The sequence below is a fragment of the Cynocephalus volans genome, chromosome 2, assembly GCF_027409185.1.
Source record: "Cynocephalus volans isolate mCynVol1 chromosome 2, mCynVol1.pri, whole genome shotgun sequence".
In the NCBI taxonomy this organism is placed as follows: Eukaryota; Metazoa; Chordata; class Mammalia; order Dermoptera; family Cynocephalidae; genus Cynocephalus; species Cynocephalus volans.
Genome location: NC_084461.1, coordinates 161,011,511 through 161,030,794, shown reverse-complemented (window position 1 = coordinate 161,030,794; position 19,284 = coordinate 161,011,511). Strand labels below are relative to the sequence as shown.

General features: G+C 37.1%; 1 protein-coding gene across 1 annotated transcript in view; it reads left to right on the top strand.

The window, feature by feature from the left end:
* Window positions 1-1,971: 1,971 nt before the first annotated feature.
* Window positions 1,972-19,284, top strand: part of LOC134369726 (sulfotransferase 1C3-like) — a 30,907-nt gene continuing 13,594 nt past the window's right edge. The window contains exons 1-5 of the mRNA XM_063086398.1: window positions 1,972-2,061; window positions 5,488-5,687; window positions 14,959-15,087; window positions 16,856-16,953; window positions 18,952-19,078. Of these exons, the coding sequence (XP_062942468.1) occupies window positions 5,516-5,687; window positions 14,959-15,087; window positions 16,856-16,953; window positions 18,952-19,078 (526 nt within the window). The 5' untranslated portion in view covers window positions 1,972-2,061; window positions 5,488-5,515. The remainder of the gene's footprint in view (window positions 2,062-5,487; window positions 5,688-14,958; window positions 15,088-16,855; window positions 16,954-18,951; window positions 19,079-19,284) is intronic.

Here is a 19,284-nt window from a genome sequence, read left to right as displayed (position 1 = left end):
TCTGAAGGAAAGGTAACACAGGAGACTTATCCATACATTAAACTGAAATAAGATACTAAAGGAGGCAGAAAGTATAACTAAAAAGGTAATTAAACAAGAAGTTTTTAAAATAAAGTACTGAGGTTGATATAATGTCAATATGACGAACACTAGAAAACAATATTTTTATCAAATTGCTTAAAGCTCTTTAAAGTAAATAAAATAATAAAATAAACGAAACATTACTGATTTAATTCAGGTTCCTTTTTTCCTCAAAAGTCAAAGGCTGGTTCTTTGGAATGATGAATGAAATTAAAAAACATCTTATAACATTGATCAATGACAATGCACAAATAAAAAAATTATTAGGAATGAAAGGGGATACATACAGCTCTTGGAAATAGTGAAAGGTAATGAAAAGACATGATAAACAAAGCTATGTCAGTATATTTGAAAATACATGCACGATGGACTAATTTCAGTTTATCAAAACTTTCCAAAACTAATTCAAGAACAAGTAGAAAACCCTGACTTAAAATAGGTTATGGAAGTCTCTATTTCCCCAGATTCTCATCAATATTTGACAATTATGTAAACATTTCAATTTTGCCAATTAAGAAATACAAAATAGTTTCACATTTTAAAAGTTCCATTTCCTTGATTACTAATGAAATTGAACATTTTTGCATATGTTATTTGGACATCAGGTGTTTGTTTTTTTTCTATGAATTGCTTGTTTATACATTTATTGATTCTTTTCATTATTTTACTTGTTTATAGAATTTCTTCATGTATTATAGGTACTGAGTTACGTATGTTCTAAACATATCTGCTTTTTTGACTATCACAACTGTTTAATATAGGAGAATATATATCTTTTCCTTTATTACATGTGGATTTTATATTTTGTTTGGTAAATTCTAACAAATAAAGGTATTTTCCTGTATTATGTCCTAACAGTTTTAAAGTTTTACTGTCTTTTACATTTAGATTTTTGGTTCTGGTTGGATTAAATTTACCTACTAAAGAGTCTCAACCAAATTCTTACAGCAAATATCATATGCAAGAACTCCAGATGCGTTCCCTTTAAGTTCAGAAGCAAGGTGAAGGAGGCCTGAAATGCACATGTTATCTGGATTGATTGAGTGAATAATACTTTTTTTTCAAGGCAAAACAAGGTGCTGAAGGGCCGAGCCCTTGGCGCACTCGGTAGCGTGCTGCCCTAGGAGCGCGGCGACGCTCCCGCCGCTGGTTCGGATCCTATATAGGAATGACTGGTGCACTCACTGGCTGAGTGCCGGTCACGAAAAAAAAAAAAAAAAAAACAAGGTGCTGAAGACTCTTAGTTATATTGGCTTAACATCAACTAGAAATACCAGAAATGTGGAGGATCTCAGGTGCTGTTCTAAGCCCTTTGAATTTGTTAAAATGGAAAAATGCTAAAATTGATCAAACCAAAAAAAAAAAAAAAAAAGAGGGTACACAGATATTAGGTCAAATTGTCAAATATGTGTAGTGAAGAGAAACCACAGGGAGGGACAGAGAGAAACAGGTGGATGAGGCACTCTGATGCTGGGTCCCAGCACACTAAGGCTCCCCCTCAAACAGGAGACAGGATGAAACAAAGGTGCACCTGTAGATGTGTTTGTGACGATGATGCACCTGCTCAAGTGGGCTCTACCAAGAACACCTCCAAATCCTCCCTGCACCAGCCCTCTTGCCTGGGCCAATTATCAGAATTGCTCTTGGCCTAGTTCTGTCATGACAGAATGACTGTAGGTCCCTGTTAAACCAGGACTGGATTTACTGCTGGGGAGGACATCAGCACCCAGGGGAAGCAGAATAAACCTGGCAGGTCCAAGTCCTCCCTCTGGTATCCACCCACTTCCATCTTTTAAGCCAGTCAGATACACTTCCCTACCCCACACCCTGCTCCTAGGCTTCAAAACTCTGCACAGACAGGAGCTGCCTCTCTGGCTGTGCTCTTCCTGGAGCACTGTCCCAAGGACCTGGCTCTGGGTTTTCAGGAATTGGTTTTGACTAAGGCCAGCGTGCTGCTTCCTCTGGTCCCTGAGTTGACAGGTAAGCCTTCCAGCTTTGGAAAGTCTCATTCTAGAGCCTGCCCACCACTAGGGCACAGGAAAGAAGGAGACAGTCAACTCTCATTAATCATATTTAAAAGAACAAGAAGACCTTAAGATTTGGTGTCTTCATTGGTGAGGACTATAAATAAAACCATTTATTTCACAGAGAATAGAAACTCAGGTAAGACATGGTGTGAAGGCCTCATGTACCTTCAGAGGGTCTCCTATCTGGGGAGGTAGCCTGTAAGGATGAATCTAACCCTGTTGAATGTGCCTGCCTAAGCGGCTGGAAGGATAAGAAGAGATGTGTAAGGTAGTTGTGTTTTGCAATTGTGTTTTGCTGTAGCAGCGGGCCAGAGCTGCTGCCAGCAGGAAGGGGGCCTCACTCCTCCAGAGAAGACCCTGCATAGCTGTTGAGAGCTGAACCTCCAGATACTGACAGGTCAGGGCTCTGACCTCAGCTTCGTCACTTTTTAGGTGAATGACTTACACCATCTAAGTCTCAGATGCATTTTCTGTCAAACAGGTGCCTGCTTGTAGTTATTGTAAGAATTAAAATAAGAAGTAGAGCACAGATACATCCTTTAATAAATGATAGCTATTGTGCAGTTTAAATCAGTAAGTGAAAAATACGGATTTTACAATTTATATTTATTAATTGACAAATAAAAATGTATAAATTTATGGGTAGAAGATAACGTTTTGAAATATGCATACATGTGGAATGGCTAAATTGAGCTAATTAACATATGCATTACCTCATATATCATTTCTGTAGTGAGAATACTTAAAATCTACTCTCCGCATAATTATTTCAAGCTAATTAACATATCTATCACCTCACTTACATATCATTATTATGTAGTGAGAACATTTATTTATTAATTTCTGTTATCAGAGACATATATCTTCCTTAACAGTGCTGTTTGTGGGGACAAAAAGGAACATGGAACATATATCTACAGATTTTTAAACAAATTATTGTATGATGTAATAATTAACCACAATTAATTCACACATGACCTACTTTCAACCTATCTTTCAAGTAATCAGATCTTTCCTAATAAATCATATCTTTTATTTCACATCATTTTTATTCAAGCAGCCCAACAAAGTTATTAATTTAATATTGAAATAGAAATGTATGTAACAAACACTGAGTCAATAAGGAAAGGTTTTCAGAATGATCCCGACTTGTCCAATCACCTCTTGCAGTCCTGGCAAAAAACCACTTGTTTATGATGCATTATCATCTTTTTTTATACACTGCTGGAGATACTTACTAAAATTTGCTTTATTTATTTATTTTATTATATTTTTAATTTTAACATCTCAATATACATTGTAGTTGACTGAGATGGCCATAAAAAGAGTGTGAACAAACCCTACGCTCCTCCATGACGCACACCCGATTCCCACCTTTCTCAGCACTGTCTGCCCTCCGTAGCACTTTATATCTCACTTCCAACATTTGTCACTTTGTAACTTGTCTTACAGATAGCTGTGTACACACATCTTTCCTCTTCTGGGCTGTGAGCATCTCTTGAGTGTGATTCCTATCTGATTTACTGTATATTCCTCAGAATGTCTAGACATCAGGTGAACAATAAAAATTTGTTGATTCTAAAAAAAAAAACTACTCTCAGCAATTTTCAAGATACAAAGCATTATTTTTAACTATAGTCACCACGTTATACCATGGATCTCATGAATTTATTTCTGCTATCTAACTGAAATTTTGTATTCTTTATCTCCCACCCCACCCACTCCCAGCCCCTGGTAACCACCATTCTACACTTTGTTTCTATGAGTTTAACTTTTTAAGTTCCATATACAAATAAGATAATGCCGTATGTATTTGTCTTTCTGTGCCTGGCTTATTTCAGTTAACACTGATTTGAGGAAGAAATTTCCATTGCTGCTGAAGATATCTATTACAAGGTCTTACCATCAGAGCAGTTGGGACACATGACAGCAGTAAAGAAGAGCTCGCTGCAGAGGCTGCCAGAGGTTCTCACACCAGCAGGGCTACTATAAATCTCAACATTCCCTCTACAGTAGCATGAGAAAACTCCTGAAGGAAAGATTAGATAGAGAAAATGCCCACAGAACAGGGCTGCATAATAACATTGGAACGTAATTGCTCTGAAGGGCTATTTCATAATTTGAGAGCAATTTCCAAAGTCACACACACTTCATTCATTAAAACAAACAAACCTTGGCCTCTGTTCTGTTTAACCTTTTCCTGGGAGTCCAGCTGGAGTTGTCCCTTGGTGCTGTGGATTGATTAAATTGTGTCCCCTAAAATTCATGTATTAGAAGCTTAATTTCCACTGTAACTGCTGAGGGTAGGAAATCCTATTATGGTAATTGAAAGCTGGGGCCTTGAAGATGTGCTTAGATTGTAGGAACATGCCATAGTGAATGGATTAATAATGGTGGTCATGGGTGTGGTTCTGAGGGCTTTAAAAGAAGAGAACATAAGTTCTTTCTCTCTGCTCAGCCATTTTTTGCCATATGAGACCCATGCATTACTGTAAAGCCACCACCAAAGAACACCCTCACCAGAGGTGTTTGCTGGACTTAGGACTTCCTAGGCTCTGAAACTGTAAGCAATAAATTTCATTTTCTTATAAATTACCCAGTTTCCAGGTATTTTGTTTTAAACAACAGAAATGGACTAATACACTTGCCCTGGCTCAGGACAGGCCAGCAGGGGTCCCAGCTCCAGTGCAGCCCAGGATAGGCACGGAGAATCAATACAGCAAGGGAAAGGTATTGCTCAACCTAGTCTCTGGGTCTCGAAGTGCCTCGGAGGAAGCACCCGCAGAAAGAGAGCCCTGTTCAGAGCAGAGTTTGGGCCTGGGGAGAGTAGATCTGACCCAGACAAGGACAGGGCTCTTGCAAGCTCTGAATTTGAAGATTCAGAGCTACAACACGGCCAGTCAATGCTTCAGGAGTCTCTGAGCCCAATGATGTGATTCCAACCATTGCTTTTAATTTTATTCAATGTGATAGTCGTATGTCTAATTATACAAAATAATATTTTGAAAATTATGAAGCAATATTTGAGACATTACTATTATTTTTTCTACTAATCCAACAGGTAATATGGTTGTTCAAACATGAACTAGGAGACAGTCTATTTGGGTGTCAATCTCATCTCCTACAATTATTGTTGTTTTTTGTTTATCAAATTATTTAATCTATAAGGACCTCAGCTTCCTCCTCTCAAAAGAAAAAATAATATAATTTACTTTATGAGGTTGCAGTGAGGTTTAAATCAATAGATACACAGAGTAACTTGTTAGCATGTTGAATATGTTAGCTTTAATTAATGTTAATTGTTATTCTAACCAACAGCAATATGTAAGTTGGTTACTTTTACTATGAGTCATAAAACCTAATATTTTCTTTTAAATAGGGTTGGCAATATCAATCCCAGATTCCCAATGGCACAGATTGAGAAGAATTCTCATACCCTGGAACAGAATTCAACAGTATTGAGCACTCTGGAAGTGGATGGAGTTCTTTTGCCAACACCATCAAGAGAACTGTGGGAAAAAATCTGCAACTTTCAAGCCAGGCCTGATGATCTTATTCTGGCAGCCTACCCAAAGTCTGGTAAGTGAATCGAAACTTATAAATAAGTTCCATATTGACCACAAAACTATTGATTAATCTGTATTGATTAGTGAAGCATCATTAGAATTTGGAGAGGAATAATTCTTTATTATGCAGATTGTTCTTAGTGCTGCAGGACATTTAGCATCTGTGGACCCTAAAGCAACAATTTTTGTTTCTTTTTTAAAAAATTTTATTTATTTATTTTTAATTTTTTAATTTATCAACATACAAAGTAGTTGGTTTTTGTGTCCCTTTACCGATTCCTCCTTTCCCCTCCTCCCTCTCCCCTTCTGCCAACTCATCAACATCATATCTGTTCATTTAACAAGTTCAAGAAATTGTTGTGATTTTTGTGTCTCCCCCCTTTGTTTGTATATTTATTTATTTACTTTTATTAACTCCCACAAATAACTGAGAACATGCTGTATTTCTCTTTCTGTGCCTGGCTTATTTCACTTAATATAATTTTCTATAAGTCTATCCATGTTGCTGGTAGTACTTCATTCTTTTCTACAGCAGAGTAGTATTCCATTGTGTACATATACCACATTTTCCTTATCCATTCATCTGATGATGGGCAGTTAGGCTGGTTCCAACTCTTGGCCACTGTAAATAGTGCTGTAAAAAACATGGGAGTGCAGATGTCTTTTCGACATGATGATTTTCATTCCTTTGGGTATATTCCCAGCAGTGGGATAGCTGGGTCATATGGTAGATCTATCTGTAGTTGTTTGAAGAATCTCCATACCATTTTCCATAATGACTACACCACTTTACAGTCCTACTAACAGTGTAGGAGGGTTCCCTTTTCTCTGCATCCTCGTCAGCATTTATTATTCTCAGTCTTTTGGATATTAGCCATACTAACTGAAGTGAAATCATGTCTCAAAGTGGTTTTGATTTGCATTTCCTGAATGCTGAGTGAAGTTGAGCATTTTTTCATGTGTCTGTTGGCCATTTGTATATCTTCCCTATCAAAACACATTACTTTTTTTTTTTTTTTAGTGGTAGGGACAAATCACCTCTAGGGTAAAGGCTACTCTAGACCCACTGTAATATAGAAAAGATGCCCTCAAATGATCAAGTTCATCCACAACTACCTTAACTGCCTAAGAGTTAACCGCCAACAATCTTTAAAGAAAGACAAAAAAATCTGTCATGCAAGTACCTAACATTGACAAAATCTGGCATCTAATATTACTCAAAAGCCCAAGGAGTAGAAAAATGTCACTCTTAACCAAGAGAAAAATCAGTAAATAGAATCAGACCCATAAATGACAGAGATGGTATTATTAGTTGACAAAGACTTTAAAACAGCTATTACATATATTTTCTTCAAATATTTAAAGGAAAAACATGAATCTGAGAATAGAAATGAGAGATAGTAAACACACACACACAGAACTTCTAGAGCTAAAATAATACAATATGAAAAATGAAATTTTTGGATGAAATTAGCTGATTATAAACACTGTGAGAGGAAAGATAAGATGTTTTAAAGATATAGCAAAAAAGAAACTCCCTGAACTGAAGGAATGAATTAAAAAAAAAAGAAGAGTGCTTCAGTGCCTTGTGGGAAAAATAAATTGAGCGTCTAATTGGAGTCCCATAAGATAAAGGAATGCAATAAGCATTTTAAAAATTAGTTTGCGGACCGGCCTGTGGCTCACTCGGGAGAGTGTGGTGCTGACAACACCAAGACAAGGGTTAAGATCCCCTTACCGGTCATGTTTTAAAAAATAAAAAATAAAAAAATAAAATAAAAATTAGTTTGCTAGGAACCTCCATACCATTTTCCATAAAGGCTGCACCATTTTGCAGCCCCACCAACAGTGAACATATGACCCAGCTATCCCACTGTTGGGAATATACCCAGAGGAATGGAAATCATCATGCCGAAGGGATACCTGTACTCTAATGCTTATTGCAGCTCTATTAACAATAGCCAAGAGCTGGAACCAGCCCAAATGTCCATCATCAGATGAGTGGATAAGGAAACTGTGGTATATCTACACAATGGAGTACTACTTTGCTATAAAAAAGAACAAAGTACCACCATTTGCAACAACATGATGGACTTAGAGAAAATTACATTAAGTGAAACAAGTCAGGCACAGAAAGAGAAATGCTACATGTTCTCACTTATTTGTGGGAGCTAAAAATAAATAAACAAATAAATAAACACACAAACAAATAAAGGGTGTGGGGAGGAAGAAGACACAACAATCACAAAAATTCCTTGAACTTTTAAAGTCAAGTGAACAGATATGATGTGGTGGGGGTGGGGAGGTTGTGGAGAGGAATGGGTAAAGGAGCATGAAATCAACTACAATGTATATTGAGAGTAAAGTAAATTAAAAAAAAAAAATTAGTGTCCTATAAGGGATCTTTCAGGAATCATGTAGAGATTCATCTTTTATCAACCTGTATGTGAAAACCTTTATGAATCACACTTTGAGTGAAATGGCTAGAAATATGTATGAAAAGAAATGTGAGACACTTGCTTCCAGAATTCCTAGTTTATAAACATAGACCTCTCTTCTAAGACAATGCAAACAAGGAGATGATGAATGACATCTCCAAAGTGGGGGGAAAAAACCTGTCAATCCAGACTGTCAACCCAAGGCGTTGGTGGTATAGTGGTTAGCATAGCTGCCTTCCAGACTGTCAACCCAGAATTGTGTATATCTAGTAAAATTATCTTTTAAAAATGAGGGTTAAACAAACACTTTTTTCAGATAACCAAAAGCTGAATGTGTTGCCAGCAGAGATGCACTAAAAGCATTGTTAAAGGAATTTCTTCAGTGTGAAAGAAAACAATAGTAGATAAAACTTGGATCTGATACACAAAGGAATAAAGAATGTCAGAAATGATAATAATGTGGGCAAACACAACATTTAAAAAATTTTTAAAGGATAATTTAAAAATTTTTAAAGGATAATTGACTAAAGTAAAATTTAAAACAATGTATTATACAGTTTATAACATATGCAGAAGTTGATTGAAGAAAATAAGACTCAAAACAGATGAGAAAATAAAAAATACTGTTGTAAAGTTCTTACATAATGAATGAAATGATACAATATTAATTCAACATAGACTGTGATAAAATAGAGATGCATACTAGAGTACATGCTGGAAAAATAAAACAAAGAGGTATTGCCAAAAAGCCAAATAAAATTCTCCCAGTCAATCCAAAATAATGCAGGATATAATCCCATTTCTTTATTTTTTCTTTTGCTGCTTGCGCTTTTGAGGTCTTATTCATGAAGTTTTTGCCCAATCCTACTTCCTGAAGTGTTCCCCTATGCTTTATTTTAGTAGTTTTATAATTTCAGGTCTTATTCTTAAGTCTTTAATCCATTTTGAGTTAATTTTGGTACACAGCAAGAGTACAGATCTAGCATCATTCTTCTGTACCTGGATTTCCAATTTTTACAGCATCATATATTGAAGAGGCAGTCTTTTCCACAATGTGTGTTCTTGTTGCCTATTTCAAAGATCAGTTGGCTGTGAGTATGTGTTGATTTCTGGATTTTGTATTCTGTTCTATTGGTCTGCAAGTCTGTTTTTATGCCAGTACCACGCTGTTTTGTTTATCATAGTTTTGTAGTATAATTTGAAGTCATGTAGTGTTATGCCTACAGCTTTACTTTTTGCTCAGGATTGCTTTGGCTCTTCTAGGGCTTTTGTTGTTCCATATGAATGTTAAGATTGTTTTTTCTATTTCTGAGAAGAATGTCTTTGGTATTTTGATGGGGATTGCATTGAATCTGTAGCTGACTTTGGGTAGTATGGGCATTTTCACAATGTTAATTCTTCCAATCTGAGAGCATGGAATGTCTTTCCACATTTTTGTATCCTCTTCATTTTCTTTCAGTAGTGTTTTGTAGCTCTTCTTGTGGAGATTTTACACCTCCTTGGTTACAACGATTCCTACATATTTTATTTTATTTTTTGGTGACCATTGTAAATGGGCTTGCTTTCCTGATTTCTTTTTCTGCTAGTTCATTATTGGAGTATAAAAATGATACTGAGTTTTGGGTTTTGATTTTGTATACTGCAACATTACTGTAATTGCTTATCATATCTAAGAGGTTTTTTTTTTGTAGTCTTTAGGTTTATATATATATATAAATACATACATACACACACACACACACACACATACACACACACACATATATGTATAGGATCATGCCACCTGCAAACAGGGACAGTTTGACTTTGTCCTTTCCAATCTGGATGCTCTTTATTTCTTTCTCTTGCCTGATTGCTCTGGCTAGTACCTCCAGTACTATGTTAAATAGGAATGGTGAGAGTGGGCATCCTTGTCTTGATCCTGTTCTTGTTCCTTGTTCCTTTTCAGGATGATAGTGATGCTGGGTTTGTCATATGTGGTTTTTAGTGTGTTGAGATGCTTTCCTTCTATATCTAATTTGCTGACAGCCTTTATCATGAAGGGATGTTGAATTTTGCTGAATACTTTTTCTGCATCAATTGAGGTAATCATATGGTTTTTTCCTTGATTTTATTAATGTGATGGATGTATTACATTTATTGACTTCTGTATGTTGAACTATCCTCTCATCCCTAGGATGAATCCCACTTGATCATGGTGTATAATTTTTTTGAAGTGTTGCTATATTCTGACTGCTAATATTTTGTTAAGAATTTTTGCATCTACGTTCATCAAAGATTTTGGCCTATAGTTTTTTTTTTTGTCGTTGTATGTTTGTCTGGTTTTGGTATCAGGGTGATATTGGCCTCACGGAATGAGGTTGGGAGTGTGGCCTCTATTTCAATTTTTTGGAATCGTTTGAAGAGAATTGGCATTAATTCCTGTTTAACAGTTTGGTACAATTCAGCAGGGAAGCCATCTAGTCCTGGGATTTTCTTTGTTGGGAGACTGCTGATTACTGCTTCAATCTTGATGTTTGTATCAAACTAAAAATCTTCTGCACAGCAAAGGAAACAATTAACAGAGCAGAAAGACAAACTATGGTATGGAAAAAAATATTTGCAAACTATACATCTGACAAGGGATTAATATCTAGAATACATAAGAAACTTAAACAACTTCACAGTAAAATATAAAAAATAATCCAATTAAAAAAATGGGCAAAGGAGCTAAATACACATTTTTCAAAGGAAGACATACAAATGGCCAGCAGCTACATGAAAAAATACTCAACATCATTAGTCATCAGGAAAATGCAAATCAAAACCAAATCGAGATATCATCTCACCCCAGTTAGATTGGACAGTATTACAAAGACTGAGAACAACAAATGCTGGTGAGGATGTGGAGAAAGGGGAAGTCTCCTACACTGTTTGTGGGACTGTAAAATAGTATAACCATTATGGAAAATAGTATGGAGATTTCTGAAACAAGTACAGATAGAACTACCCTATGATCCAGCAATCCCCCTTCTGGGTATATACCCAAAGCAATATAATTCTAAATAACATACAACTCTAAAAGAAATTAGAAAGTACTGTGAACTGAATAATAATGAAAGAAAAGCATGTCAAAATTTGTGAGAGGAAGCTAAAGTGGTGCTTAAAATGAAATCTTTTTATAAAAACTTTTACTTTATATATGTGTGTATGTGTATGTATGTGTGTGTGTAGATTTATGAAAGATATAAAAGTAAATAATCTAAACTACCACCAAAAAAACCTCAAAAAAGTAGAAAAAATTAAACCCAAGTTGGGAACTTCCTCAACATGATAAGAGACACCTAGAAAAATCCACATCATTTAATTATTTAATGAGAATATCATGCATGTGGAAAATACTAAAAAGTTTAATAGAAAACTATTAAACCTAATAAGTAAATTTCTTTTCTTTTCTTTTTTTTTTGTCTTTTTCGTGACCAGCACTCAGCCAGTGAGTGCACCGGCCAGTCCTATATAGGATCCGAACCCATGGCGGGAGCGTCACTGCGCTCCCAGCGCCGCACTCTCCCGAGTGCGCCACGGGCTCGGCCCCTAATAAGTAAATTTAATGAGGTCACAACAGGATACACAATGTACAAAATTCTGTTGTCTTTCAATATTCTAGCAACAAACAATAGAAACACAAAATTTTAAAAATAACATATACAGAAAGTAGCATTCAAAAACATAAAATATATAGAAATAAATTTAACAAACATCATGCAAGATTCTAACACAAAAACACTATTGAGAGAAAATTTTTAAAACTTAAATAAATAATGAGGCATACCATTTCTATGGATCAAAAGACTCAATATTGGTAGGATAATAGTTCTTCAGAAATTGACTGATAGATTCAATGCAATCTCTATCACAAACTAACAAACAGATTCTAAGATTTACATAAAAATACAATTGCCCTAGAATAGCCAAAGTATTTTTGATAAAGAGAAATATTTGAAGGAATTGTATTACCTGCTTTCAAGACTTTTTATTCAGCTTTAGCATTCAAAATAATGTGGCACTGTCATAAGGATAGACATGGAGGATTGACCCTTACCTTGTACCATACACCAAAAAAATTAAAGTGAAATATATCACAGATCTAAACATTAAAATTAATTCCATAAAATTTATAGAAGAAAGTCCTCAATCCTTAGATTAGGCAACCATATTCTAGATAAAACACAGAAAGTACTAATGATAAGTAAATTTTTATAAATTGGACTTCATCAAAATTAAAACTTGCGTTCCTCTAAAGACCCCATTAAGAAAATAAAAATATATGTCACAGACTAAGAAAATATTCACAGTATATATATCTTACCAAAAATTTTTAAAATTTCACAACTCAAATAAACAACTACATTTTTAAAAGTGGTCAAAAGTGTGGAAAAAAAAAAAAACTCTCCAAAAAAGCTATGGTAATGACCAATAAACAGAGAAAAAGATGCTCACCATCACTCATCATGAGAAAATGTAAATTAAAGTTACAATGAAACACCACTGCATGTCTATTAGAATGGCCAAAAGACTGAAAATACTAAGTGTTGGTGAAGAAATGGAGCAATCAATGGAAACTTCCACGCACTTTTTGGTGGGGATGAAAAAGGTAAAATCACTGTGTCAAACAGTTCAATGGCTTCTTGTAAAGTTAAACATCCACTTATACAAACCAGCATCTTCAATCTGAGGGATTCACCCCCCCAAAATAAAAACTATGTTTACCCAAATACTTGTACATAAATGTTCATAGCAGTTTTGTTCAAAATAGCACAGAACTGGAAACAACCACATTTCCATCAGCACATGAATGAATAAAGAAATTGCAGTATGACCATTACATTGAGTAGCAATAAAAAGGAATGAACCCCAGATACACACAGCAATATGGATGAATCCCAAAATTACATGTTGCATGAAAGAAATCTGACACGAGTATATATACTGTATGACTTCATTTATATAAAATTCCAGAATGTATAAACTAATTTGTGTGGACAGGAAGTAGATCAGTGGTTGCCTGGAGCCAGAAGTGGGAATGGGGATGACTGATTAGAAGTAGACCTTAGTTCTAACCTTGACTGTGGTCATGTTTTTACACGGTTGTACAGTTTTGTCAAAATTCATCAAACGATCCATTTAAGATGGGTTCATTCTAGTCTATATAATTTTTACCAAAATGAAGCAAACTTAATAAAAAAATAAAAGCCTGTGAGTTTACAATGGTGATAAAAGAAAAAAATTTATTTACCGCTATTGAAGAAAACTTTTATTCATCTCTTACTCTAAAAATAAATAATTAAGGAAGAAAGTTTAGAGGAATTGTATTTCTCCAGTTTATGACGGAAAGGTCTTCTTTGCATAAGATCTTCCTAATAAATAGATAAGAAATTATAAGATTAGAAAGTTAATAATTTCCCACCCACAATAAAAATGAGTTCAGGCAGAATCATCAATGGGTCCTAAAATAATCTGATAAAATATGAGGGGAACTGGATAGTCACATGGTGCCAAAATGTCACTATGCAGTTTAATTCCTAATGCAAATCGAGATACGCATGTGCACAATGAGAGATCTAGTGGCTACTTGCTTAACGGAATGACCAAAAGTAGTGTCACCAATAGTGGAGCAATCGACACAATGTACCTCTTGGTGTGATGCAAAAGGAACTACAAAAAATGGTTTTACTTGACGCTAATCAATATTAGGCTTTACAATCAGCTTAGCATAAGCACAGCCATGTTAACTGCTTCCTCACCCTGCCCCTTCCCCTTCCCTTTCTCTTAAGCAAAGTGCTTTCTGAGAAAAACCAAATTCTGTGCAAAACAGAATCTTGTGCAAAACAGGAAAGCTGAAGAGCTGTTGCAAAGTGCTGAATGCTCAGAATAGCTACCAAACCCTTTCCCCTAATTTAAATCCTACAAAACCACTATTAGTCTGTATGGGGGTGGGAATTCATCTTTCAGTCTCCCCTCCAGGTTCACGGGAAATAAACTCCTTGATGTGGTAAACATTTGACTTGGAGTCCTTTAATCCCTTTGTCTCACAGACCTAATAATCAAGACCTAATTTTCAGTCAACAAAAGATAGAGGAATAAGTTAAACATACTACGAGAAAACAATCAGACAAATCTGGAATGTGGGGTGTGCTGCAGGACAGCAGCTGATCCGTTCAAAAATCAGTGTCATGGAGAAAAAATATGGAAGGATGATTCTAGACTAAAAGACAAAAAGGACATCAAAACTAATGTAGTCCATGAACTTTAATAGGAAAAGATGCTATAAATGACATTATGAGGCAATTGAAGAAAATCTAATAGACACTGAGTATTTTATGATATTAAGAAATCATTAGAAATTAGGTGTGTTGAGAAACACTTAGGAAACATGGTAAAAGAGTGTCATTTTGGGACACACATGCCGGAGTGTTTAGGCATGAAGTGTCATGATATCAGAAACTTAATCTGAAATGGTTCAAAGATGGATAAATGAGAAAGATGAAAGAATGATAGATAGATAGAATAAAGCCAATACAGCAAAATGTTTTTACGAAATTAAATTTTTGTGTGCTCTTTATGTTTTCCAGTTTTCTGTATGTTTAAAATTTTTCATAATAAAAGTGGGAAGAAATGGTCCAAGTTTTGCCACAGGAAATTTTTTGATGACCTCATACCTAAAAAAGGGCATAATATAACTGAGGTTTTCCTTTCTGCCTCTGCAACATTAACCTAATTTGTGCTCTCATGTTGCTGCCTTCAAAATATTCAATTACTTAGGAAACGAGTTGACTGAAATTAAAGAACTATTTCTAATGTTTTCAGGCATGACCTGGACGCAAGAAATTTTAGACATGATTCAAAATGATGGTGATGTGGCGAAGTGCCAAAGAGCCACTTCTACAGATAGACACCCTTTCCTTGAAGTAGTGTTTTCCTATAAAAGAAAACCTGGTGAGTACCATGTAATGAGACAGAAGAGTCTTTGACTGCAGGATGCCAGGGCCGTGTGTGGGTCCTGGACAGGGCTTCCTACACTGAACTAGTCCATGACTTTCTTAAGGTCAACTTGTTCATGGGTCATGAAGCCAAACCCTAGATTTGGGTACTGGAGCCCCCTATGTTACTGACAGGTCAGGCTCAGCTTGCCCTCTCACCTTAAACAAATGACCTGAAAGTCCAAAAATTGATGCAAGGATTGGAAGGTTTATTCGGATTACCAGTACTCAACTAAATATCTAACCAAGCAAAGAAACAAAGGGAAAAGAGGAGCAGTGGGGTCCGGTGTAGCCTAGTCCCAATCAGCGGGGCCAACCTATTCCATTAACAGTAATTGATAAAAGCAGTTCTCCTCACTGTTTTCAGCATAAAGAAGAAAAGCATCAACTAGATTTAAATCAGAAAAACAAACCATAGCCGGGAGCCCTCCAGGGTACACCCACATATAGACGTGGATACAATCCAACTAAACAGAAGAGGGCTCAGAAAATCAGAGAAAGGTAAAGAGAATAAAGCATTGCCTTGCCAGAATTTAGGCCAGGGACTCCAGGAGAGATCTACCAGCAGCAGAGACATGGGAGCAAAATAGTCCCAGTGGCCACTTGCCTCTTGCAGCTAGAGTCTTTTCTGGTGTCCAAAGCTTTCCAATTTTTGCCAGTGATTAAAATAGGCTCTCGGATTCCAAAGCCATAGAAATAAACAATCTACCCAAATAGTAAAGCAAGCAACCTTTATTAAAAGAGGAGATAGACTTATGCATAAGGGGGGTAGCGACAGAAAAGCTAGCCCCCTGAGGGGAGCTTTTCAGGGTCTTTTATAGGGAAAGGAGTTAAGGGGTATAGACCAGTGTCACTGGAGGTGGTCCATTCAGTTCTTCCTGGTTGCATCATGGGTGCATGCTCAGTAGGCAATGGTGTTCATCATTGTCACCCCAGGAGGGTCATTGTAGCAGTCACCTTGATGCTTTGTGCACAGGTGGGAATTTCTAAAGGAGTCTTAAGGCTAATCTGTAACTTTTATAATTATAGTAAACAAGCCTTGGAGAGGGGTTTTGCAACTCAGTAAAATATCTGTTTCCTCTCTTATCTCAGTCTGTTTTGTCAGGGCAGCCCATGGGGTAATCATTTGCCCTGAGGGGTCTGGTGACTGAGGAGTGGAAAAGTAACAAAGTGTCCTCTTCAGGGAAAATGGAGTCAGTTTGGCTCACAGGCCTAGCCTTACTCTGTTTCACCTGGTGATCTTAGCTGGTGGCCTTTACCTTCCCACTGAGTTATTCTTTCCTTTTCTTGTCTTTCTACTTTGCAATGATCTGATGTAGAACACCCTCCTCCTTTTCTTTTTCTACTTCCTGTGTTTGTATGAGTGGAAGGGCCAGAAATTAGTGTTGAGTAAAGAAATGTGTATGATTTCTGAGGAGATGGAGAAGAAAAATTTGGAGTGGGATGTATTATGGACATTTGCAGAATTAATTGTGAGAGCTAAGAAACTTTCCTGAGTCTACATACCCAGAGAATAAGATGAAATAAAGAGAGGCCCACTAGAAGACCAGGAAGGAAGGATGCTTTCCCCATCCTTGTGAATACACAGCTCTGTCCATAGCTCCACAACCAACGGCAACAACAAAAACATTTAAAAATCACTCTTTAGACTAAGACACAAAGGTAAATTCAAAGATTTCCCAATGCTGACACTAATAAACGAGGAATATGAATTGTTTTTCTAGATTTGGAGATAGCTCTTGAAATGCCCTCACCACGGATGTTAAAAACTCACCTTCAATTACACCTTGTGCCACCATCTGTCTGGAAACAAAACTGCAAGGTAAAAAGAGTTGGCTTTTCAAAATTCTCTTACTTTGGTGATTATAAATTATGTAGCCAATAATGTCTTTCAAAATAATGTGTTTGCTATTTTTCTTAGACTTGAAGTCCTTACAATGAAGGATTACATATATTTGAAGTCTGTGGACATCTATGTTTTCTAATATTCTGTTATCTCTGATCCTATTTCATGTTAACTCCTTGGTCAAATTTTCCAAAATAGAATCTGTGGTGCTACAAATCAGAGAGTGGATGGGGAGCTAGAACAGAGGGAAACATATTCAAAAATAAGATCTTTTGCTTTGCTTTGCTGAAGTGCTAGAGGCTATTTCCCTGGCTCAAAAGGCAAAAGTACAGGACCTGCCTTTTGTCAAGGCTTGCCTATCTCTGAATCTTCCCAACAGGCTGAGTTCAAAATCTGCCATCACTTTTATCTCCCTTCTCCGTATCTGATCTCACAGAAGTCCAGTTGCTCCTTCAACAGCACTCTAATCTGTCCACCAAACCCTATCACCACCAGCTGGACCCAGGCGAGGCCACTGTTCCCTTCCACTTCCAACGTGCCCATCTGCCTAGAGTGTTGCCATCTCAGATCCTCCTCTTTGTAGCCGGTAATCTTTCTAAAACACAAATCTAACTAAGGCATTTCCCACTTTAAACATGTCCACAGGTGGATTGGAGACCATGTCCAAATTCTCTGTTGACTTCCAGGCCTCTGGCAGTGTGCACCCTGTTCATCTCCAGCCCGTCTCTTCACACCTCCGTTCTCACTACAGCAATCCTCAAAGTCCTGCAGATCTTCTCACACCCATGCTTCCTCACCCGGCCCCACACGTGCTCATATCACTCAATCTCTCTCCCATTTCTCTGGCTAACTCCTACTTATTCCTCTGGTCTTTGTATAGGTCACACCCACTTAGAAGCTTCCCGGACCCCATGGGGGGATGAGTTCCACGCATATGTGTGGGCACGCATACGCATGTGTCTGTCCCACTGGGTACTCATCACGCTGCAGTGTAATGTTCTCTCTGATAGACTGTGAGGTTCTCGAAGGAATGGCTGTGGTCTTGTCCAATTTTCTATTTTAAGCAGCGTCTTGGCACATAGCAGGGGCTTATGTGTCTGCTGTGTGTTTGTTGAATGAATGATTGTGAATGCCCGATCACCACATCACATGCCACTCTCCTTGATTCTCCTGCATCCCCAGAGAGAAGCCAAGAGCAGCCCAGCTGCAGAAAAATGTTACATATCAGCAAAACCAAACCACTTCAAAGTATACAATTAATCTCAGGGAAACACCGTCTGAGACATTGCTCAATAGAGTCTCACTCATATGCCCCAGCACTGCACATGTAATGGAGCAACCTCTGCACTCAGCGCCCCAGTTTCTATGTTCCAGGCCTGACCCTGTCATCTACTAACCATGTATTAGTGGAAAGTCCCTCAAGTTCTCTAAATTACAGATGCTCCATCATCAAAGAAGGATAGTGTCCCTTCTGTCCTTACTAACCCTGACATTTATGGGAATTTAATGAGATGGTATGTAGGAGATGCTTTCTCAATCTCCAATCTTTCCCAGTTGCTATGCTGGAGAATTCCCGTCCACCTGTTGAGACACAGCTGACACTGGGTGTCACAACTCCTGTCCTGTCTGCTCAGGAGTGCTCTGCCGCTTCTTCTGCCTGCAAGGACACAGCTTGTCATATTTCATGCTTATTTGCAGTATGGTCCTAACGTTTTGCTTGTCTTCTGCCATGATGTATCACCACTCTAAGGCTGGGGCTCTCTCGTTTGCCTTTGTATTTGCTGTGTCCACCAGAGTTGCAGAGCCAAAGAGGCACGGTTTATTCAATTACCATTTTAATTAATAAATAAATAATGTATAACGCATTATATACTTATCAGATGTAATTATTATTGTTCCAGAACATTCTTCTACAGTGTTTCTCTTCAGTCTTATTTTTCTTTTTCTGGCTTCTTTCCCCCTCCTGGATTTCAGATTATCTATGTGGCCAGAAATGCCAAAGATTGCCTGGTATCTTTCTACCACTTTCACAGGATGATCTCATTACTTCCTGACCCTCAGAGCTTCGACGAATTTTGTGAAAAGTTCATGTCAGGAGAAGGTGAGTGCAAACTGATTTTGTGGTGCCCTATTCAATAAGAGATTCTAATGATAAGCACCTCTAGAATCTGGTGGAGAACAGTACTGAATGTCATCCTGAGAGGCCAGGTTCTACCTTAGGGACCTGGGACTGGGGAAGCCAGGTAGAAGAGATATTTTCCCCAAATTGAATACAAATGTAAATTGAGGCCATCTGAGGGTGTAAGT